This window comes from Solea senegalensis, linkage group LG11 (assembly GCF_019176455.1).
Source record: "Solea senegalensis isolate Sse05_10M linkage group LG11, IFAPA_SoseM_1, whole genome shotgun sequence".
NCBI lineage: Eukaryota > Metazoa > Chordata > Actinopteri > Pleuronectiformes > Soleidae > Solea > Solea senegalensis.
In genome coordinates this window covers 2,446,911-2,471,388 of record NC_058031.1, presented here as the reverse complement: position 1 = coordinate 2,471,388, position 24,478 = coordinate 2,446,911, and the positions used below count along the sequence as shown (strand labels likewise).

At 41.0% G+C, this 24,478-nt stretch overlaps 2 protein-coding genes and 1 long non-coding RNA gene across 5 annotated transcripts; 2 read left to right on the top strand and 1 right to left on the bottom strand.

Annotated features, from left to right (window-relative positions):
* Positions 1-696: 696 nt before the first annotated feature.
* On the top strand, positions 697-7,784 carry LOC122777672 (NACHT, LRR and PYD domains-containing protein 12-like). 3 transcript variants are annotated; one of them, XM_044039059.1, is made up of 9 exons: positions 697-772; positions 2,093-3,717; positions 4,212-4,373; positions 4,452-4,625; positions 4,719-4,892; positions 6,006-6,179; positions 6,313-6,486; positions 6,988-7,155; positions 7,245-7,784. In XM_044039059.1, the coding sequence occupies exons 2-9, from the start codon at positions 2,108-2,110 to the stop codon at positions 7,312-7,314; spliced, it is 2,706 nt and encodes a 901-aa protein (XP_043894994.1). In that variant the 5' UTR covers positions 697-772; positions 2,093-2,107; the 3' UTR covers positions 7,315-7,784. The 3 variants fall into 3 exon arrangements, with proteins under 3 accessions (XP_043894994.1, XP_043894995.1, XP_043894993.1); XM_044039060.1 differs by having other exon boundaries at positions 725-776; XM_044039058.1 differs by lacking the exon at positions 697-772 and adding an exon at positions 1,834-1,930.
* Positions 7,785-7,989: 205 nt separating this feature from the next.
* Positions 7,990-19,559, bottom strand: LOC122777674 (ceramide synthase 5-like). The gene is made up of 10 exons (XM_044039062.1): positions 19,063-19,559; positions 16,839-16,941; positions 16,497-16,627; positions 14,518-14,575; positions 12,818-12,868; positions 12,593-12,685; positions 12,073-12,201; positions 11,803-11,909; positions 10,389-10,545; positions 7,990-9,017 (listed from the first exon to the last, which is right to left on the bottom strand). Exons 1-10 carry the CDS (start codon positions 19,236-19,238, stop codon positions 8,880-8,882), a joined length of 1,143 nt encoding a protein of 380 aa, XP_043894997.1. The 5' UTR covers positions 19,239-19,559; the 3' UTR covers positions 7,990-8,879.
* Positions 19,257-22,890, top strand: LOC122777675. The gene is made up of 3 exons (XR_006361354.1): positions 19,257-19,319; positions 20,513-20,704; positions 22,439-22,890. It is a non-coding gene; the product is annotated as an uncharacterized LOC122777675 (long non-coding RNA).
* The last annotated feature ends 1,588 nt before the right edge of the window (positions 22,891-24,478 follow it).

Sequence of the window (24,478 nt, the reverse complement as noted above, 5' to 3'; positions counted from 1 at the left end):
GCATTATGAAGCCATGTGTACAGAAAAAAACAAAGATACATTCTGTTGTGTGTGGATAAAGCCTTAGTTATAAAAGTAAATAAATGAGGGTTTGACGGGAGTATTTTTTTATGTACTTGTTACTGTTTGATATCTGTGTATAATTCTACATATATAATTACTGAAAAATGTGGGAAAACAAAATACAAACACATTAACTATATCTTTAAATCTAGAAATAACAAAAAAGTGGTAGGGAGTGAAAGAATAAAATGCCAAAAAAACTAATCATATAACATACAATTTAAGGAAATTAAAGTACCTGTAACTTTACCTAACCATATTAAAGCTCTAGTGACTCTTACGTATTTATTTATTTATTTATTTTGAATCAGTTTCGACATGCAGCTGGTCTGGACTGGTTCCAAACTGGTATCCGCCTGTAAGTCAGCTCTCGGGGCTTGAATTCACTTCCTACTTCCTGTTATGAATCACGCGTGGAGAATGTTCAGACTCTTGCTAAAGCTTCCACAGACTGTGGGCGTAAACCCCACCCGTGAAAACAGAGACATGTCTGCTGTTTACACGCATTTCTCCTTTACAACACGTTGTCACGTTTTTGTTTCCGCACGTACTTACCTCCATTCAAAGCAGTCAGTGCCGTGTTAACCATTAAAACGCGAGGTTGTGAGTACGCATGCGCGGAATGGGCTCATTCGTTTACGTGTAAACGGAAGCGCGGCTTTAGTGCCCGGATGCAGCTGACGAAACGGCTCTCTCCTGTATGAACGCAGTAAGTAAGTGTGTGTGACCCGGGTTATACCATGTATATAAACACAGTTTGTTGACTAATGTAAAAAATATGAGTACATTTCAACAGTTTCACAAGTTATAAAAGTTAAAAGAATGTAACGAGTAAAAGCAAGGTTAGATAAGATGTTGTCCTACCTGTTCCTTTCCAAACAAAAAAGATTATTATAACTGAGTGTCCAAATTATAATACAGCATTAAGTCATCGAGCTAGGAGTGTAAGTTATACTATATTATACTAACCAAATTTTATATGTATATTTTATCAAACAATATGTCTTTTCAGTTTTTGACTGTACAAAAAAAAGTTGTCAAAACCGTTAACCTTTGTGAACATTATAAGATTTTGATTTAAATTTAGTGTTTTCCTTAAAAAATGAAATACTTCTTCCCCCTGGCGTACTGCATCTTTTGTTACGTATAGAATTATAGACTATTTTTTTGTGTATGCTTTATTTTGTCAGTCTGTATTCACATAGTTTCAATTAAGCATTTTTGAGAGAAAATAACAAACAAAAAAACTGTCAGTTTGATATATTCTGGGATTATGCCAAATAAAGCCACCAAGAGATTGGGACAAAAGCAAAAAAGCGTTAAAGGGATGATTCAGGGTTTTTGAAGTGGTTTCACTGGTCTATTGCTGCCTCATTTTGTACGTTTGTGTCACACAATTCAGACCAAACAAGGAATTTCAAACACCCGAGTCACAAAAACTAATATGTGTGTGGTATGAGTGGTCTATAAATTTCAGTTTTCGGTTTTTCATTGTGTCCCATACAGCAGCCATGTTGTCACTGAGAGCGAGTGTCTGGCTTCAGGGCTGGGAAAAGTGATGGAAAAGTGAGGACAATCAGAATCCGATTTCTAGTGCTTCTTGGGTTTTTTTTCCAACCAGTTTGCATGACTTGTCGCCATCGACTACATCATTTATTGATATGTGGCTTTCCGTGCAGTCTGTGCACTGCCTGTAAGTCCTCTCTCTGGGCTTAAATACACACTTTACATCCTGTGACGAATCACTACTGTTGACAATTACACTGTTGAACTTTGTCACAATGTGGGTGTAACTTAAAAGAGAAGTCACTCTGCTTTCTCAACTCTTTTAAAAAGACCTTGGTTTACGGCAGCGATACGTCTTAAGGTAACGGCACCGTCCACTCCAGTGTTGTGTAAACTTGCATTGTGTGTGTGTGTGTGTTGTGAGAAAATGTAGAAAAGTGCAGTTAATTTAACAATCTATCTGTTTGTCTCTTGCACATTGTCCTATCTCCCATTTAATACTTTTTTTCCTCACTCTCCACAGTGACTTATTTGCACAATGGACAAAGACGCTGTGTTGACTCACGTCCAGAGGCCGAGGGGCACCGCGCCGACACTTCTGGGAGGAGAGCTGCCTCTCAGTGTGATAAACAGCAGCAGGTACATTCACCAGACAGGTCCTGCAGCTCAGCCACAGACAGAAGGAAATGAAGGCGACGAGTCGACGTCCACCTTGGATCGTGCCATCCACACTGTTCTGTCTGGTGAAGTCAGAAATGTGATCCTGGTGGGTCGAGAAGGCACCGGCAAGACCACGACACTGGAGAAGCTTGTGCTAGACTGGGCGAAAGAAGAAGAAGACCTTCAACACTTCTCTTGTGTTTTTTACTTTCGCCTGGAGGAGATAAATTCTCTCAAAGACCCACTGTCCTTGGAGAATTTGATAACGCAACACCATCTCAGTCCTTTTCCTCCACAGTCCATGCACCTGTTTCTGCAGAAGCCAGAAGATGTGCTGTTTGTTTTTGATGATCTGGATCGATGCGGTCTTTCCCTGGACCCCTCGGCCCACATCCTCTGCTCTGACCCCGGCCAGGCGGTGTCAGTGTCCTGCTTGATATCCAGTCTGCTTCATGGATCATTGCTAAAAGGAGCCGCCTTCGTGGTGACAACCAGGCCGTCGGAACATCTGAAGTTTCTGAGTGGCACCAGGATGGAGGTTCAGGGTTTTCTGAAGCCCCAAAGAGAGGCTTACTTTAATGCTTTCTTCACTGACCCATCTGTTGCTCATAAGGCGCATGTGCACATGGAAAAGACTCTGGGTTTTTATGATTTTTGCAGCTCACCTAGATTCTGTTGGACAGTTTGCTCTGTTTACAGAACTCTCATGGATGCTGGAGCAACACTTCCAGAAACATTATCTGAGCTCTTTGTACATATCCTGGTTCACCAGCTGAAGGTGGTCTCACTGAACGAGGCCTACAACAGAGAACTAGTGCTGGCCCTCGGCAGGATGGCCTCTCATTGTTCTCTTGACCAACATTCAAGCTGCACCAAAGAGGAACTCGGTCACTTTGGTTTTCAACCATTTCTCAGCTCAGCAGGTGCATTCTTGCAAGTAGACGGCGACCTGGATTCAGATACGTGTGTTTTCTCCTTCACTTCCCAGCTGATGCTGGAGTTCCTCCTGGCTGTGTCTCTCTTTTTGGGCAAGTCGCCATCTGAGGGTGTGGCTGAGGTGCTGGAAAAGCACAGAGTTCACGCAAAGTTTCTGGATCTCTTTTTGTCCACACTCTCCGAGCCAATTCAGCGCAAACCGCTCGAGACCCTGCTGGGGGCGCTAGACCGGGATCACGTCGTGGATTTCAAACGTTGGTTTAAAAGCAGCTCAGTGGAAACACTCAAGGGGTATCGCAAAGAAGAGCACTACCGTTGCTTCCATCTTCTTCATCAAGCTCAGAGTGAGAGTTTGGTGAAGGAGATCATCACCCCGTCAGCACGCATAGGCATCAGCTACGGCGACCTGAGCCTTCAGGACTGCGTGGCTCTGGACTTTGTCTTCACGTGCCTCGGGGAGATGGAGTTGTTGAATCTGTACAGGATGAGGAACATGACAGAGGAGAAAGCAGAAGTCCTGGCTTCAGTTATGAAAGCATCACACAAGATACTGTAAGAAAAAAAAAAGGTCTTATTGCATCATTTAGTCCATGTATTTGTCTCTTATCAGGTTGAAACACATGTCCAGAAATGGTCAGAGCTGACTTGGATGAGCTTGCTTTTGCCAAGAACTTTCCAAAATGTGGACGTCACTCTCAGCAGGGAGATTTTAGCCACTTTCCTAATAAAATCTCTAAGAAAAAGTCTATATAACCTTTAAGTTAAGTTTGTAATCTACTCAATCTCCCACAGAAAAGTCCCTAGAGAAAATCAGTGTTTTTAGCTCGCGGAGACACAGGAGCTGCTGGTCTACTCATTTGAACTTGATGATGGAGGCAGCAGCGGATCAACAACTCCTGTGTGGTGCGATATAAAATCACAGATGTTCTCTATGGACTTTGGTGTGAGTGAAGTAAACCTTTCTTTTATTGCTACTGAAGAAAGTTATGTTGACATAATAATTGTTATTGAATCACTGACTGCTTCTGCTTCCCTGTGTCTAACAGCTTATCAGACAGCTCCTTGAGCGCTGAAGCTGTCGTTCACCTGGCTTCAGCCCTCAGCGGAGGAATCACAGAAGAGCTGGATCTCTCTAACTCGCAGCTCGGAGATGAAAAGCTCAAGGTTCTCTGCAACGGACTCAGAGACTGCAAACTGCTCAATATAAGGTGAGGTTAGCTCCTGATTTAACTTCAAACAAGAAAGAAAATGGTCTATTGACTTTCTGCTCCGTTTAATTCACCCAGTCTTCGATCATGCGGACTGACAGCGGCGAGCTGTGAAGACCTGGTGTCTGCGCTGACCTCAGGCAACTCTCGGCTGTGTGTGTTAGAAATCCACGCCAATCACATCGGAGACCAGGGCTTGATGACGCTGTGCAAAGCACTGCGTAGTCCTCAATGCAAACTACAGGAGCTCCAGTAAGTATTATCAACAAGTCAAGTATTACAATACGAGTCTTAGAGTTTGTCAATGATCTAAAGGTTTGAAAAAGAACTTTTTTTTATTGTAAGGCTTCAAGGCAGTGACTTGACTGCACTGTCCATGGACGCTTTATCCGCAGCTCTGTGTTCTGGAAACTCAGAGCTGAGAAAAGTGAACGTGACAGGGAACGTGATTGGTGACAGTGGAGTGGAGGCTTTGTGCGACGCCCTGAAACACCCTCTGTGTAAACTCCAGAGCCTCAAGTAAGTCTGTGACTCGGAGCGATGAACTGCCGTCCGTGCCCTGTCTTTGTTTCTCAGCTAACCACACACTTTTTGACATGTGGACGACACCGGCTGTCAATCACACTGGTGTCCACTCATATGTGCCACACTTAATCATCTATTTTTTACTTTGTATGTTAATAAGAAGACCTGAAACTAGCTATGGAGACCAATAACTCTTCAGGAAAGTGTTTACTGACACATTTTACCATAAACTTCCATTCTAAAGGCGTTATATTTGCAACCGCTTGAGTCGCCCCCTGGTGGCTTTTGTATTTTCACATTTTATGTGGCTTCTGGAAGACTATGTTAGAGCTGAAACAACTATTTTCATAATCGATTAATCGGTTCAAAGCTTTTTTCATGATTAAAACAAGATTTTCGATTGTTTAAGCTTCTTAAATGTGAATGTTTAGTTCATTTTCTTTGCTCTGGATAACAAAGAAATCATTAAAAGTGAATCATTTTGGTTTGTGGACAAAACAAGACATTTGAGAACATCATCGTTTCCAGGTTTGACGAACACCGATCAACATTTTTGTAGGTTTTCTGACATTTTAAGGACCAAACAATTAATCGAGAAAATAATCGACATATTTATCAATTATGAAAATAATCGTTATGTACATTTTTGATATACAGTATATGTGATGAATGTTCTGTATTTATATAGTGCTTTACACTACAGGTTTGCCATTCACCCATTCACTCACACTTTCATATAGCGCATTTACAGCCGGTTAAATGACGCTGCATACATTACGGTTAAGAAATAAGAACTACACGTGTTGCAGCTAATGATTAAATGAATAGAATAATGAGCGAAAAATGGCAAAATGTTTAGAATAAAACATAAAGGTCAACGGAACATTGCAGAAATGAGTTTTTGAAATGATTTCAAAAAGGTTCTTTCAAACAGAGCTCTGAGAGACTTCCATGGAGGTCACATTTTCCAGCGTGTCAAACTGCATTTTATCAGAAACAATAATCCAACTGCAGCCGTGACGTCTGTGACATCATTGTCATGATAGTATGTTTGAGTTAATGAAGTTCAGGGTTTTCTAACTGACGTCTTTTAACTTCCGTGTCCAGTCTCTATGACAATGAGCTGACAGGCAAGTGCTGCCCTGGTTTGATGGAGACCCTGGTGTCGGAGCACTGCTCTCTGTCAGAGCTGGACCTCTCAGTGAACGATTTGGGCCAGGAGGGGGCGCTGCTGCTCTGCCAAGCCCTCAGTCGTCCTGGATGCCCGGTGGAAAAACTAGGGTAGAGGCACACACTTTATTTGACTTCCCATTGATATTTGGATCTGTCCAGCAGAGTAGCAACCTTTCACAAATATTTGGTGAAATTCAGATAAGAGCACTTGTGTGTGTTTTGTTTTGTTTGTGTCACCCAGGTTGACACGATGCCAGTTGACCCACCCTGTCTTTGTGCAGCTGGGCACTTTGCTGAGAAGTGGCACGTCTCGAATCAAGTCCTTGCTTGTAGGATTGAACAAAGTCGGAGATCGAGGGGTCAAACACATTTTGGATGCTGTTAAAGATCCAAAGTGTCTGCTGGAGGACCTAGAGTGAGTTGATGGCCAATTGTAACCACTTATTTGAAGACCCATGTAATAAAATCTACTCCTGTGACATCTTAAGTATGTGTTAGCCGCAGTATCTCACCTTTTTCAACTGGAAACTAAATTTTGCATCGCTCTGTAAACTCTGTTTTAGTGTGACTTCTGTGTTTGAAATCCTTCATTCTAGTGTATCTTAGTAACAACAAACAAGGCAGCAGTAGACCAGCAGCTCCTCTAGCTTGAGCTAAAAACGCTGCTTTTCTCTATGGACTTAGGTGCAGGAGAGTGAGCAGTTTACAAACTGAGCCAAAAGGCTGTCAAATAGCAAACATTCTTAAAATGATCAAGCAGGTGTATGTTTTTATTAGGTCAGCCTTTTATTAAGTGGCTTAAGTCTTGTGTCCTTGCACCGCCTGCGAGCATCCACAACCTAGTCTTGGTTTCCTTTGAACTCCTCATTTTAGCGTGCACCACATGCAACCCAGTCTGTCTCCTTCTCTGTCCCAGCGTTGAAATGACCGACCTGACAGACGCCTGCGTCGAGGACCTGTGTGCCGCCATACGAGCCAGTAAGACCCTGAAGAACCTGGAACTGAGAAACAACTCCCTGACCGACGCTTCAGTCCCGGCCCTGGTCCGAGTCATGGAGGACAGCGACAGCATGCTGGAGATGAAGTAAGTCTGATTCTCTCCGGTTAATCATAAACTAGTTTGAGCGTTATAAGAAGAATCTTAAGTACTGGTTTTGTATCAAATTCTTTCAGCCTCCGCTACAATGAATTCTCAGAGGAGGTTTTCGAAATACTGGACGAGTGCGATAAAATAATATACTGATGAAATCTCATCTCACAGTGATGCTGGATCTGCACAGGGAACAGCTGAGGTACTGGGGGAGACAGTTTGTGATGTGTTCGGGACATTGTGATTTATGTTCTAATATTTCATCACTCAAATGATTAAATAATCACCACATTGTACAATAATGAGTAATTAGTTGAAGTTCATGGTCTATAAACATAAGTGGTAGTTTGTCTTTTCCAGACTCAATGAATTTGCTTGTTTATTAAAGATCACATCTCTAATCCTTCCCTTACAAGCATGTAGGGGAATCTGTGGTAGCTTTTAGTTATTATTCAAAGTTTAAGGGTGTTTAGTTTGTCCTTTAAAAACAAGGTGGTCCAACATGGCCGCCTTTGTAGAGGAGAACCACTGCAATCCATAAATGCAGAGCACTCAAACATCTGTTGACAGTTTTATGTTCCATTTCTGCCCAATCAAAACAAATTAAACCCAAGTCTTACACACTGGAGTGTTTTTGTGTTTGTTTTTTAAAGGATTTCATTGTTAAAAAAAAGCAAACATGTATTGTTAGGCCCATGAAAATCAAATCACTTTAGTCCCAGTAAATATAAAAGAAAGTCAAGTCCTTTCTTGAGATACAATGTTCACAGAAATAGGCCAAACAGACGGAGAGCAAACATAATTCAACGTCTTCAACACACGCACCGGTGGATTTGATGCAGATTTTTTTTTTATTAAGAAATCTTTGGTATTCTATAAAGAGACATAAGAGGCCTTTGGAATTTCTTGGCTTACAGCAGAGTGAGGCAGATGCATGACTGGGTGAATTGTTTAACAGCTGTCAAATATTTGGGCTTACTCTGTAACCCTGTGGGGGCAGTGTTATGATCCTAGTTTGCTTCGGTTGCTTCAGGTTCACCTGACGGCCTAAATGTACTGAATGATCAGGTTTTTCATGACAATGCCACCATTCAGCGAGCTCCAATTGTGAAAGAGTGGTTCAGGCAGCATGAGTCATCGTTTTCACACTTGGATTAGCCACCACAGAGTCCAGACCTTATCTCCACGGAGAATGTGCTGGAGGAGACTCGAACGCAGCAAGTCTAACTCTCCCGTCGTAAATAATAAGATCATTAATGCAACTGTGGATTTTAAACATATGTTGTCTCACTGCATGAGCTTATAGAAGCGATTCTGTAATCAAAGCAACATGTATGCCACTTTTTTTTTAAATTTTAAATCAAATTCACTTGTAAAATATCCATGTCTGTATAAACAAAAAAAAAAATGAGGTGTAGACACGCACTGGGTCATGCTTTGCTGCAGCTGTGAGGAAACACACAGAGCACGCGGGTGCACACAAGTCTGCTTCTGTAAGCACAACGCAGGGGTAAACGTCACACGGTGTAAACCTGACTCAGTAACACAGTGCTACGTCTGTATCCCACACACGGAGCTGCGTCCAGTTCCTCTTTTCTCTCCGGAAAAACAAAAACAAAATCATCTTTTCAGGCGGTCAGGTGACGACGCGGGGGCCCCACAGGCACACGGACGGTGAGCGACAGCCACAGTGGGAGTACATGTCCTCATGTTGGTGCTCAGTGGTCGTGAGTTTCTCCATTAAGATTACCAGTGCTCTTTGGGGTCAGACTCTGACTGGGGTTTTTACCACCGCTGGAGTTATTAATCTCTTCGTCCGAGCTGCTCTCGATGTCACTGCGGTCATCTTTCGCCACCTGTAAAACAAAGAAAACACACGATAATTGGACTGACTACAAACTAACAATGCAAATACAAGGTGTACAACTGTACTAGCAGCTCCGCGAGGCAGGTAATATTTATCACAGTCATCTTAGTGTCGTGTTTTAGCTCCAGTAGGGTGGGGCGATAACGCTAACCACCGTATCTAAAAATAGCTACGGTGTCGGTTTCATTACAGGAATTGAAAACATCTGTGCACATGGGTATGTTTTCAGTTTAGTGTGTTTTTTATTGCTCCGTTGATTCAGGGGAAGAGATTAAAGGCTCAGTGGGAGTGTTCATTGGCAGAAATGTATTATACTTTCCTCTACGTTTTGTTTTCATTGCCTAGAAACAAAGCCCTTTTATCTGGCGACCATCTTGTGTCCGCAATGTTTCTACGGCAGCCCAAAAGGACAAACCTGTTACTCCTCACCGCCCGCATAAACCTTTTGCTTTAACCAACCATGGAAGAAAATGGAAGTAGTAGAAAGAGAGAGAGATGTGAATGAGTGTTTACATCATCTCTGGTATGCAAAGGCCACCATAGTTCCTTGACACACTCGGGGGAGGAGGGAGGAGGAGGAGGAGGAGCAGATATGTCCCCTGTTATTTGAATGTCAGCTCTAAGTAGAGCACCGAGTCAACTTGGAACTTGGAGCTGTGTCCACACTGTGTCCACACTGTGTCCACACTGTGTCCACTCAGGAGAGTTGATCAACTTTATGCAAAGATGTGAATTCTAAAGTATTCAGAGGCACAAAACTCATAGTTGAAATATCTGCATTCTTCTGCCCTGATGTTGTGTCGGGAATGGAGGCCAGATGTCATATGTATGAAGGAGAGAGCAAGGCAGGAAGTGAGCGAGGAAGTTACACTATAAAGGTTTTGTTTCAAGCCGTTGATCAGACTATTTTGTGATTGGACACTTCGATTAGTACTGTGCTGTGGTGACTTGTTGGACTCAACTCAGACTCGGGTTTAATGACAAATGCCACGGCCATACACAAACGCTAACCCTCTTATGGCCATCATGATAATCAGGCCGCCTGGATTTATTTTGATTTTATGGCTGTAAAAGTGTCAAAAAATGTTCAATGTGGCAGTTGTTCAACAGTTTAGGAATTGCAGAACTGAGAAACGTGTGACGCATAAGTATATGGGTGCAAAGCTCTATTTCTCTGCTATTGATCCGTCTTCTAGCGCTTTATCCTCCACATGAGGGTCGCGTGGGGTGCTGTGCCAGTCTCAGCTGACATAGGGCGAAAGGCAGTGGTCACACCCTGGACAGATCGCCAGTCCATAGTTTTTGAATTTGAGTTGGGGTAATTCACACTGTACAGTATGGATGAAATGAGCGGACTAACCTTTCCCTTGAATATGGCTTTAATAGCAATACGAGCGATGAGGTAGAACCAGATGATGTGAAGAGTCTGCAGGACCAACAGCAGCCCATTGAACAGCCACCAGGCCTGGTACGGCCCCACGATCTCCCAGCTCTCAATCAGAACACTGTAAACAATCCTATGAGGGGAAGAAACGTATGGTTATTATTCATTCAGTCATTATAACACACTGTTCCACCTGGAAGACATAAACAGCGTCAGTAGCACTACTTATTTTCCTGCAGGTACTTTCTCCCACAGTCCAAACATTTTTCTGTCTGAAACCGATCGAGCCTGATAACACTGACTGAACCCGTTAAACCTGGTACAATGTGGCTGTCACGGTGCTTGCAGCCTTTATTTGTGGTTTCAGTCAACAACAAAAGTTATTGTTACATCCAGGAGGAAGCAGCGACACAAATCATCACACACCTTATCAGTTATTATCACCAGCACTGATGAGTGGAAGTTTCTTCTTTACTAAACTCTTGTTGAACTGTGACCATTAATGGATTATTTTGTGCAGGAGAAGGAGACCATGTCCACCATGGATGCCTTCAATAGCCCGTGTGTTGCGTTCAGTGTGACGCCTTAAATCGTAAACCCCGCTTCTTATCAGAGACACATTACTTATCAGTTTGTACTTCCATGTCACACAATCTTCAAATTGCGAAACTGAGTGTCTCCCTCTCTCTCTCTCTCTCTCTCTCAGACTAGAGCTGCTCCAACCAACTACAAAAAAAACAAGGGTTAGCCCTTATTAATTGTAATTAATGTGCTAATCCTGAATAAAATCGTTTGTATGGAATTACCTCAATAACTCAAACTAACTACATGAGGCACCAAAAACAACAGCAGCTCCCGTGTCCCTGTTCTCAGTGGACTTTGGTGCCGGGAAAGTGAGCGGTTTACAACACTTCAGCTTCTAATCAGGAATCAAACAGAAAGAACGAGGAAAACCTTTTATTAAATTTCACAAAAATCTGTTTTTCCTCTCATGTCACTACTGGCCGCCGTGTTTTCAGTGAGAGCGATCGTCTGTGTCTCGGGCTGTTTCACAGCGATGACGGCGCGCTCGGCCAAGTTAGTGCTCACAATGTGTGAGTAACTAAGCCCCCAGAAAAATGGCACGGCAAAAACCCCTCCAGACATATTTTTTTTCCCCCATTATTAAAAGAGATTGTTATGAAAATCAAAGCATTGAAAGACCAATAACCTTATTTGGTGATTTAGGGCTCTTTGAAAACAGATTAAGAAACGTAACATGCAATATGCTGAATCCCCATATTGAATGTTTTTGGACTGTGGGAGGAAGCTGGAGAACCCCCAGAAACACCAACACACACACACAGGGAGAAACCTATTTTGCGTTTATATAAAAAACTGATCTTCTCACCAGAAAGGATAGATGACGAGTCGAGTGATAAAGAAGCATATGCTGAACACCACAAACAGACCATCACACAGCCTTTGGTACTTGGCATAGTTGGCCAGCTTGGCTGCCTGGGGAAATAAATAAGACATTAATGATTGACAGTGATAAAAGTTATCGGTATCGACATCATGTCACACTCAGGTCAGCGGGTGAGGTGTTTTTCTTGTCGGATTGGAACTGCGATATCGTTTATTTCACACATGTCAAGGTTATTCCTTTTCTATTATTTACCTCAAGGAAGATGTCTGCTGCATCGTGCACGCACATGACCAAAGTACCGGCTCGTAGCATGTTGTTGGCATAGGAGAATGTGATGAGGATGATGGTGGCCAGGTGGTGGACTAGCATGATGAAGAAGTCCTGTCATCAGTGAAATGAGGAAGGAATGACAGAAGGAGAAAGGACGCTGAAGTGACTCAAATCAGCCACTGGAAATGAACAAAAAAACATCTGCAGCTAATGAGCCGGTCCAATCTGTGTCCTTTCAGCGCGACAGTCACTCTGAGATTGTGTCAATAGTGAGACGACAAATAGGTGTTGCACTTCATGTCACATAGGAGTGCTGTACATTTTCGTGGAAAATGCCCCGCGGCAGTTATGGGTCTAACCTGTACTTCCAGAGCACATCGTAAAACAGCGTGAACACAAACATGATAAGAAAAGAGAGGATTTAAAACTGAGTCAATAAAAACATAAAAGAAAACTGGAAAAACGGCTCTGACTGGAAGAGGATGAAGCGATGTTGACTCACCTTACGTTTAATGTCTGTGAACTGGGAAAACATCAGCGACCAATAGAAAGCCAGCTCTGCGACATAGTGGTTGTACTGTCCAGGGCTCAGAGGCTTTGTGAGGCAGAGGGAAACAACAAAAAAAAACACCTTTGACAAATATGTAACACCGTGGTGCTGGACACGTTAGCAATACAGGCAGCTAATTATCCTGTTTATCCACTTAAAACAAAACAAGAAACAAACCTGGAATGGATATTTGTGCCAACACAGTCTGGTGTCCCACGTCCAAGGTGACTGAGGGCAAGCAAAAATGTGTACGGTTAAAAAGGTAAATCTGTCGTTTCATCTGCTCTTCATGTCCCGAGTGTAGGTCAGTGGTTCTTAAATGAGAGTGTGTTATACTACATATATAATATATAGATATTAGTATATAGTTATATTAACCTTAACCCCCTATATATTTTGTAAGAAAAGAAAAAGCAGTCAGCTGAGAAATGACGTGAGAGCCAAAAACATGTTTTGAACAAATGTTTTACACTATTTGTAAAAGCATGGATCCTTCATTTCCTCCAAACTTAGACAATTTACCTTTGTCCAGATCAGTAGTTGTCAAACTTTTTATACCAAGTACCACCTAAGGAAAATATTGAGCTCTTGAAGTATCACCATTATCACCAACTTTAAATACAGATTTATTCTCAATAAGATCATTTACTCTCTCATTGTCCTCCTCTTCCTCACATATACTTCACACACACACACACACTGGTATAGCGGCTCCACTCCGATCACATATACAGTAGAACAAGTATCAGTACACTACCACAGTTTGAGAACCACGGGTCTAGATATTTGCTTACAAAAAAGGTGCGACACACGACATCCTGCATCACGAGGCAAAATCATCTCTGTGTGTTGTTATCGGGCTTTTGTTTTACTACCATTATTTGCATTGAAGTGCTTCCGGAAACGCTAGACCCCGTTCATAACTATACCATATTCAAAATAGGTTGTTTACATATTTGAATACGCCACCGTCATACTCACGACCTGTTGACCTTAAATATTGAGACATTTCAGTGTGTGTGTGTGTGTGTGTGATGACTCAAGGACAAACAATTCAATCGAGGTCATGCAGCCCGCCACTTCAATGTTTGTTGTACATATTTGTGGATTGTTTTTGCATCACAGCTTTTTTTTAATTGTGAATTATGTTGTTACATATCAAAACAACCCCATTTATTTTGGAAATGATGTCAAATATCGCCACAGATGTTGTTATTTCTCTGTCATAATGGAATATTGTGACATCATTTTTAAGCTTGTATCGTACTGAAGTAGTTTTTCACACAGTTGGACTTTTTTTTTTTGTCCAACTGACTTGACTTAACTTGAGTGTCCACCTCCCAACCAGAGTTGAAGCTCATGTGGTTCCTATGTCATTTGCTCTAGGATATATATATCACACACATGCATGAGTGTAGGGCTGAAACGATTACTTGATTAATCGATTACTAAATGATTCGTCAACTATTTTGATAATCGGTTTTGAGGGTTTCTTCATTATTAAAACAAGATTTCTGGTCGTTTTAGCTTCTAAAATGTGAATATTTTCTGGTTTCTTTGCTCCATATAACAAAGAAATCATTAAAACTGAATCATTTTCCAACAGCCTGCTCACACTGGCGCCCATCAACAAGCACATCACACCACACAAGTAAGAATCCTTTGATTCTTACAGGTTTGACAAACACAGATCAATATTATTCTGTCATTTACTGACATTTTATGGACCAAACGATTACTCAATTAATTGAAAAGATTCTAGCTGCAGCTCTACAGGAGTGTAACACACATGTTCACCTTTAGGTAAAAGCTAAAGCTGTTTGTCGTGTCGTGTGTGTGCATAATGTACAGCGAGAGGTTTGTCATTGTAAACTCACCACCCACAAATGTTGAATGGCATAGATAAAAATCCCCAAGTAAAACGTAAACCGCCACCTGAAATGAAACAAGAAAACAGAATTGGTTAAACCGAAATAGCTTCTTCATTTGACTTCCTGTCTGCAGCTGCCATTTACATTCACCACCCTCCCCCGTGCATCATCTAATGCAATATTTCTCAAACTGTCTATGTGGGAACACACTTTTTTTAAATAAATGTCATGACAAGATTTGCATAATGTAGCCACTAATTTACAGCCACATCTGCAACACCTACTATCGTCAATTGGTAAAAGGAGAATTTCCTTTCCATTGTTGATTAAAACTTGCATGTTATTTAAAACACATACATCTTGAGTGAAAGGTTGGATAAATTCTGTAAGTGAGTTTGTTTGGTTGTTTAATAAATGCATTTGGTGAGGAGACATTTATCCATCTTAACCTCACGAGCAGAGAGAACCAACACTTTGGTGTCTGGATGATCAAATACAGAGACCACTGTATCCCTCTATAAGCTAGTTTGTATTGAATCAGTTTCCTGTTGACCTTAATGTCACAGAAAAACAGTGAACGGTGAGATGGATTTTTATGTTGTTTCCTTCTTTTTTTGTGTTGCATGTGTAGAACGCCAAGTCTGACTCCAATTTCACTGAGTGTACACATACAGGAGTAATCGGACTATGGATCGCATTATCCAGGTATGTTAGTCCGACTAAGATTAGTTTGATTTTAATCAGACTAACGTGTTTACATGACATTAAGAAAACCAAATGATTGTCTTAGTCCGGACTTTGAACATGCATGTAAAACGAAAAGCTCCTTTATCACGTCCTCTCAGTTTCACCTCGTCGCGTCTCATCTTCATAAATACTTTTCCTCATTCATAGTACTTTCTGAAACAAAGTTAAACACTAAGTTTAAGAGTTGACTTCCTGTTTACAATGAATGGTCATGTAATATACGTTTCCAGGCGTTTCAGTATGGATTTGGAGCTGAAACTCCAAATTAGATTGAAATGACAATGCAGAAGTACAGTACGTACAGTATGCTGTGCAAATATCTTAGGGCACCAGCAGTTTGGTTGTTATTGATGAGTTTCGCTCGTGCATCATGTGTATGTAAAGCTGTAACACACCCTTTTCACAGCAGCCATTTGTTGAGATGAAAGAGTAGGACAAACACAGGTTTTACCTGTAGTTTAGTGTTAGTTAGGGTTCCACTCCAGGTTTGAGAGAGTCAGGGTCGTGCCACCTACCCTCTCAAGGTAGGTCTAAATACCCGACACTTTAACCTGTACAAACTAGTTTGTTTGGGCGAGAGGCGTGTTACATCCTGGGCCCATACTCAAATACATGTGTAGCACAACCGCTCCTGGTCTCTATGTCTCCTCTATCTTCTTTTCTCCTGTCCTTCACTACCTCCCTTTCTTCCTCCATCTCCCACCCACCCTTACTCTCTCCCTCCTCTCTCTTACCCCAACCAGTCGAGGCAGATGGACGACGTACACTTAGGAGTCTTGGTTCTGTCGGAGATTTAAAGGCAGTTCTTTTTCCTCCACAGTCGCCAAGTGCTTGCTCACTGCGTTCCCGTTTGTTCTCTTTAAAATAATTGTAACGTCTTGACCTTACTATGTAAAGCGCCTTGTTGAGATATGTTCACGTTATGAATCGGTGCAATTGCACCGCAACGATCGTTCGATTAACGATCGTTCAAACTGAATCATTTTGGTTTGTGGACAAAACAAGACATTTCCAGGTTTAGTGAACACTGATCGACATTTTTAAAACCACATAATGGTGGCCTAAGATGTTTGCACAGTGCTATAGATGTGGGAAGTGCTGTGGAATACAGACCCAAACACGCTTATAGTTATAGTTGTCTCATTATAAAAAGGAACTAAATGCATATTTTAAGTGAAATATTGCACAAGCAGCAGCTTTAACAGGATTCACAACACAGCAGTGAAGCAAGAACCTACATGCTCTCACAGAACTTGGTCTGCAGACTGGGCCTGTCCTGGTTCCGACGGACACGAAACCATCTCTGTATTTTCCGTACATCCCAGTCCAGCTGTTTGGAGAGTCCATCCAGTTGCCTTGTGTCTGGACTCTAAAGGAGGACGACACATGACAAATACAAATGACTTGCTTTCCATTATCTGACTCGTTAAACCAGAATCCAAGTACGTAATCCAGTCGCACTCCAAGGAGGTATTTACTGAACATGTGATTATGCCTGTGGTGACATATTCCACAGCAACAACATCAGTGTGCAGGGGGAACATTTAATGCACTACAGAACAAGCAGGGGCCTTATGTACCGTTTTGGACTGGTACAGCTTCTCCAGGACAGCATTGGGCTGAGCTTGCCGAGGCACTCCCGCCTGAATCTGAAGTATGTGGGCACAGGGCTTGGCCACCAGCCTGTAAACACACAGAGAGAGGCAAAAAAACAGAGAAAAAAAAGAGGGTGGGGGCAGGGAGGGGACAGAGAGATGGTGTGGTACAAAGATATTTAGAGAAGAAGGAGAGACACAGAGAGAGAGAGAGAGAAGTTAAAAAGGTTGTACAGGCTACAGCAACAAATGGACTATGAGCCAAGATTTGCCAAGAGATTCTTTAACAGACATGATTTGTGTGTGTGCGCGCTCGCTCGTGTGTGTCTTATAAGGACGGATACCAGAGGCTGCAGCAGAGACACACGCGAGCGTTAGAAAGAAGGAATCATGGGGAATGTAGCACCTAGTCTAAACACAGCATGATGAACTGTCATGTGAGTATATGGGAGAGAGACGGGCGATGGCAGGGCTGCTGCTGCCTCTAACCAAAACAGTGATGTGTGTCACAAGATCATCTGGGAGCGCTGACCAGTGTTCACGCTCAAAAACCCAGAACCGTTCATTACATCTCCACCTAACAACACCCCCACTTATCTTCCACAACATGGGAAACGAGGCTGAATGAGTCGAGGCACAGACCTGTGCGTTGGCTTTGTCCATTTCTGTCTACATGTACACAAAGCTGTCCTCAGTCAGAGAGCTGGGAACAATTACTTGACTGACATTAGATCAGGACATTGCCCACAGATGATATGAGGAATTAGACTGCACAATAATGATGTTTCCGCCTTAAAGTATCCGCACAAAAACAACCACACATGCCTTAAACCAGCTGTCATTTCCATATCATCACCTAAAAGGAATGTTGTTGTAGCCATGGGACTATATCAAAGTTTCCTGTTATGACTATCATGACCAAGATAATTGTGAAAATGTTTAATATATACAGAGTTGTGCAAAGGTCTCAGGGCACCACCGGCTTTGTTGTTGTTATGTCTGTTAAATTCTGTGATCATTGACATTTGGATTGGAATGATGTGACGGTGAGCAGCCGGTAAGTTTAACTACATTTGTATGTAATGCTCAAGCATGTCTTGAATAAACCCGGTGTAAAAGACAGTTTTTTCCTGTATTTGTTCACAGCAGTTACATGTTGACAAATACAGGATTTACCTGTCATGTTAATTAGGGTTCCACTTCAGGTTTAACAAAACCAGGCTTGTGCTATTCTTAAAGTGTCAGGTCAGGTCACGCCAAATACTTTTAGACACTTCAAACCTGTAGAAGCTGTTTTTCTGAAAAAATGTGAGTGTTTTCTCCTGCAGAGATGTTTCCTGTGTTTCCTGTCCTGTCATTTCCAATGATGTGATTGAGACATAATTATACTCCATTAAAACAACAGATCAATAGACTTTTGCACAGCACTGTACATTATTTTAGTGTCATAAACGGAAACAATCTACACTCTACCTTCATTTGGTTTTTGTATCTATACGCTTTTAGAATATAAAAGAGGAAACTGATGTCACTGATGTTACAAAAAGCATTGCTAACTTTTCAAAAATGTAAAGAAATGTTGTAAAAAAAAAAATTTCAAAGGGAAAAACAAAATTCGTAATTTAGATTATAAATCCCAGTGTCCTGGAATGACTATAAACAAAATGCAGACTCCCCCTAGTGGCACTTAAAAATAAATCACCAGGACTGTATGTTGGTGTGCTAGACATTTTCATCTTTTTTTTCAACAGTGGAAAATTCCTTACAATCAAGTTATTGTGAGGATGTTTATTTAACACAATGCGTGTATCGGCCCATCCCTCACTGACCGTGAAGACCTACTTTCTCAGGTAAAAGAAAAAAATTAATCCCACAATTTAAGAGGGGATATGCCTAATTTCATTACAACTAAATTGTCATCTCCAGAAATAGCAGATGGGGGATTTTCTTTGACTAACATTATGCAAAACAAGCCCACAGAGCTGGGTCAAAGATTGAACACATCCAACAAGATTACGAGATTATTTGAACAGTGGCCTCATAAATGCACATATGAGAAGATTCCTGCAAATATTTACATTCGTGTTCGAGTTTCTTTCCCTTGGTTTAGTTTATACACACTCAGAGTTTTGCCACATGACATGAGCCTCTGAGCTTTGTACTCACACACACACACACACACGTCGGACAAACTGCAGTTAAGTTTTACCTTTCAAACAACAGCCTCAGAAGGAAAACTCCCACGGACAGGGGCAAAGCGTAAAGAACATGTCCTATTCGTGGGTACTCCACACCAGGTGGCGGATGCTCCAGGTCCACCCATGAAACGTTTTCGGGAAGCCAGAACCTATCGCTCCAAAACCAGGCCGAGATAGAGGAAGTCATCGGGGGGACAGCGGGACAACACAGGCGCTCAGAAGAAGCGGGGGAAAAGAAGACGAAAACAAGCCAAGAAAAAAGCAACAGGTAAATCCAAAAAACAAATGAAGGAGGATTGACTTCTCTAACATGTGTTGCTAAGTTAACTAACGTGTTCGCCCTGACAGCGGTGAAAGCTGTGTGTCCCCACCTCCTCCTCTCTTCTACATTACAGCATCACTTCTGGTTAACTCCTCTCTCCGAGCTAACTTAACAGGATAGACCGCTAGCTTGACACGTAGGAGCCAATTCGAGAGCGGTGTGTGCGCAGAGTGCGTGACAAGGGGGCGTAACTGTAAGTGAGTAGGACTACAAAACATGAGTTGGACAACTTAAGGAGATCCGCCCACTTGTAGTTCCACCCCTCAGTTTGCGTAACCGTGACCAAACCTTAAACATAACTCTAATCACGTGATACTTATCCGCTTTTTTTTTTTTTATTTCATTTTGCTTCCTCGTGTGATTCTCGTGTATTTTTGGACAACTTGACAAACTATAGTTCCACCCCCCCTCGCGCCCTCGTGCTCGCGACACTCCCACCGCTCATTTATTTCGCCTTTAAAATAAAAGTCTACACCTTCAGGCCGCTCCTCATTATCAGTACATTTCCAGCCTTACAAATTAAACTCACTTTTATGACATGTGTATCTTTGAATTATTACTCGAAGTACTCTCTTTATACTCATTTGTCTAATAAAAGTGGAAAAAAATTATACCCCGCCGTTCACGCCAAACCTCGTGGTCTCAGCCTTCAAAATAAACGTCCACACCGCAATGCCACTCCAAACTTCCAGTTATTTACTTAGCCCTCAAAATGAAACTCTTTTGGACGTTTTAAGACATTTGTATCTCGACACAAATATATAAAATCTTGTGCAGTGTAGAATTAAACATTAGACAGACGTGCATTTAATATTTATTAATTAAATTTTGGGGACATTTGTGTTTATATGCAAAACAAAAAAATACATAATTCTTTGAAGGTTCAAAATATTTGTTAGATAAAAATACGAGTATAAAAATACTGTTCAGTGTACAGCTATGTTTAGTTTATACACAATTTAATTTTTTTGGGGGGAGGGGGGTTAAAACTTTAAAATTATTATCTGTCAACACAAAGTAAATGGTACAAATCATTTAATATTTTCTGTTTATTTTCCAGAAGTAAACAGATATGAAAAAATTAATATTAATTAATAAAACTATGTATGTTGCACATTTCATACATACATTGAATACAGGCCCATCTGAGCCAAAAGAAAATGACACAACCATGTCAGGAAATGCCATCATCAAATGAGGGAACACGAGATGACAGACAGAAGATGGATCAAAGACAATTAAAACTAGACTATAAAAGGCAAAGTGAACTGAGTCAGGCAGAAGAAGAAGAAGAAGCACTTCGAACTGTGGAACAAGAACTTCAAACTGTGGTAAGTACCTTCCAACTGTAAGACTTTTAAACTGCAGACACAAACATTACCTGTTACTTTAGCATCATTCTTAGTTTGAAAGTGAAGGAAAGTGACATGAGCAGTGGGTGTGGTATGGCAAGCTTTTTTAACATTTAATAGCAAAGTTTGACTGGAAAATGACCATTACTGATATCTGTGATGTCTCTGTGACTAGTATGAATTGTAGTTGTAGACATCATTCTTTTACCATTTATGTGTATGGGGTTTGTCATTATACATATATCCACAAGATCCACAACTTCAGATATCTACAACACGACTGTGGCTAGTCACAATTCAAGTTTGAGATATCTTCTTCAAGATATCTAATAAGGACAATGTAGATCGTCAAATGAGGATAATTAAAGATATCTTGAAGTTTCATAGAAATTGAAGTTTTGAAGAAATTTCAAACGTGACATCATTTTGACTAGTTAAAAGTGAATTGCAGATCTCTGTAACTGTAGCTTTGACTAGCAAGAATGATGTGGTAGTGAATATCCTGTCTGCCGATTAAATGGTAAAACCGCGCCACAGCCCACAGCCGGACTCTTCTCTGCACCCACCACCAGTGGGCAATTATGTTTCCTGTATTAACACACTGCTGCTTCCAAAAAGCAACGAGCAAGGTCAAAGTGCAGCTAATATGTGCTAACTGACACCGGCACCTTTTACTATACAATGGCTAGTTAGCCCTTACAGCCAATTGATACGTCTATAATGTGAAGTGAAACAAACTTATGCAAATGTACAACAACAACATCCTTTCTGGGGCTACTATATTTGCCTGACACGCTTAGTAAAGGGAGAGGTAATTGGAGTGAACAATCTGCAGTTTCACTCTTAGATGCCACAACTGCTTACACGTTGGACCTTTTGAGATAGGGGTGTATTGACACTGTGAAACTCTTATCTGTCTGACTGTCTGTGAGCACTACGGCATGGATCACCTCCTGAGTGTATTGACATTGAGGGGCATTTAGTCGCATCAGGGTTATATAAGGGCTGACAATATTGGTCCCAAGCGTGTTTGTCTGTGGTTTCCATGGTGTCCTCACCCACTTCAAGCCCACTTCATACCCTCTCCAGGCTACCTGGGTATGAAGTGAGTACTAAGTGGGCATATGGGGCATGAAGTGAGCAGATTACCTGTACTATGGACACAGGTGGGGCCACCATGGAAACCACTGACCCAAATGTATATCATTTTTTTGCATTGAACCTTCTTCACAGTTACACAAAAATACACACATCAATGACATAGAACACTCTGCAATCATATATGTGAGGTAAGGAACAGCATCCTTGTTCATCTAACCCAAGCCCAGTCCACAACAACAGTGCTTAAACAGTGGCCTGCTCCCTCCTTTACCAGCAGGTACAGAGAGTTAAACAAAAAAAAGGTAAAAACAATAAACAAGACAAAAAACAAAACAAGAACAGGGCTAAATTCAACGCAAGAACACAAATAGGCAGCAGAGCACACAGATGCAACAATAAGAACAATAAGGTCACAGTGGTTGTGCCCAGTTTAATGAGCGACATATAGCTGAAACTAATGCAGTTTAAAGGTCCAGTGTGTAAAAAGTAGTGACAATGATGAATGCTGAAGATTGCAACAAACAGAGGACTTTAAACCCCCTTTCCTTTACTAAGTTTCCACCAAAGTCATAAACTCTCAATGACAAATCTCTCCGTTTTCCCCCACTCCAGGTTTGCCCATAAAATGTTTTCAAGAGACCAGAACTTCTCGCTCCAAAACCAGGCTAAATTAGAGGATTTCATCGAGGTAGCAGAAACCACTGGATCTCAGAAGAAAAATAGGAAAAGACAAAGAAAAAACAAACAGGTAAATCTAAAGCTAAGGAGAGAGAGTTTACTTCTCTAACACATGTTAACTGAGTGTTTGTCTTTGTCCTCATGTTAACTCAACAAGACTTAATTTAACTTATCAAGACACTTACTTAGTTGACAGAAGTGACAACCACCCACACCACACTGATTAGGCAACTTAATGTGACCTCTTTTAACTTCAAGTATCAACACACACTGTTGCTTCCTAAAAACAAAGTGCCTTTAAGAGACTAGCATAATACTAGCATGGCTAGCATAACAAGTTACAGCAGAGGAGATGCTTTTTCTAACTTTTCTTTTTTTAAATACACTTTAAGACTATATTAAATAATTTAGAAATATATATATATTCACAATAAGTAATAAAGCTAAATAAAATTACCGCTCGGACAAGCTAACTAGCTAACTTGAGTTGATAAAAAGTTCTTTCAGACCGTTAGAGATGGGGATTGAACCCTGAAATTCTGTCCTGTCCCACCAAACTGTCTTGTAAGATTAACAATTGTTTAAAACAATGGTTCTCAAACCTTGTTACACCAATATGAATTGTAGTGAAAATACAGTGGTGTAAATAGGCCAAACAAAGTTAGCTACAGAATTTCATAGGAGACAGATTTATTGCCAATACGATAGTTTCATTTTCTGTACTCATACCCTGCTTTAATACAGTACAAGAGTATTTCTGATTTTCCTTCAAGTGCATGTTTTTTCCTTCAAGTACACCTACCACAGTTTGAGAACCATGGGTTTAAAAGAAATCTAACCCTCGGAAACCCTAAACTACATCCCTAGACATTTTTTATCTAAATGAATCCTTTATTTTTATGCTGTTCACAGACATGCAGACAAATGCTTGTTGGAAGTAATAACCTTGATGAAATGAGAATGTAATGCAGGACTGCTGCATTAGATCATATTTTTATTTTATTGTAATCTCTATAATTCGACTTTATCCAGTTTTGTTTACGTCTGAATGAGTTTACATGGTTTTACACTTAGTAGAGAGAATGCTCTTTGTGTGCTTTTAGGTCGGTTCTGGTGTTTAGAGTTAAGTAACCCCACTGTGGGATGCAAAGATTCAAATTTTAAAGATGTTTGAGCATTCATTAAGTAGAAGGTTAGAATGGTTGTTTATTGACTGGCAGTATGTCAATGATTTGCAGCTTTATATCTAACACCAGCACCTCATCACTAACTTGCTCACCCAAGGTTAAAGTCTCAGGCAGGATTCAACAGGTCAGGCAAAATCAGACTCCTTATATATACTCATTTGTTATGGATTAATCCAAAGGAAACAACTTTTGCATGAGTTTTTTCCCTCTCAAACAAAGTGTTCAAAAGCAACTTGAAAAGTTTTGCTATTTTGCAATAAGTAGTTTAGTTCCTCAACCTCAAAAGCCATGACGCTCTATGTCACGTAGGCTGCAGGTTTTTTTTTTAATCAAATCATAGAATAATAAATCTTGCACCAGATTAAGCTCGATGAAAACATTAGAGTGTGTGTAAGTGGGAGATGTGTGTCAATTTTATGAGAGTTGGCAGTCAGCCCTGATGTTGCCTCACAGTTCACAGCTTGTCAGCATGTGAGCATTGCAGCCCAGTAAGCTGATAAATAATAATATTAACATTACAAAAGTCACAAGTACAGAATTCATGTACAGTTCATGTTACAATAGAATAGTTTTAGTTTAAGTCCAGACTGAGCCTTTTATATTTATATCAGGAGCCTGGTCATCTACAGGTTCTCCAACACACTTGGAAGGAAAGGGTGCGGTGAGGGATATTCAGCTGCTTGACACAAACACTTGTATATTTGTTGTATCTTTCATTTCTGCCTAACTAGTTTTTACAGACTGGACCCTCAAGGCCAGTAATTATTTATTTTAAGGCGAAAATGAA

Bases quoted from the DNA above. Each gene is read 5' to 3' on its own strand.
- LOC122777672 (XM_044039059.1), top strand. From the start codon at position 2,108: ATGGACAAAGACGCTGTGTTGACTCACGTCCAGAGGCCGAGGGGCACC. The intron at 4,893-6,005 runs GTAAGTCTGTGA...TTCCGTGTCCAG, and splicing joins TGTAAACTCCAGAGCCTCAA to TCTCTATGACAATGAGCTGA. The intron at 7,156-7,244 runs GTAAGTCTGATT...AAATTCTTTCAG, and splicing joins GACAGCATGCTGGAGATGAA to CCTCCGCTACAATGAATTCT.
- LOC122777674 (XM_044039062.1), bottom strand. From the start codon at position 19,238: ATGACTTCCTCTATCTCGGCCTGGTTTTGGAGCGATAGGTTCTGGCTT. The intron at 12,202-12,592 runs GTGAGTCAACAT...CACTGATGACAG, and splicing joins TCACAGACATTAAACGTAAG to GACTTCTTCATCATGCTAGT. The intron at 9,018-10,388 runs GTTAGTCCGCTC...TTTGTTTTACAG, and splicing joins AAGCCATATTCAAGGGAAAG to GTGGCGAAAGATGACCGCAG.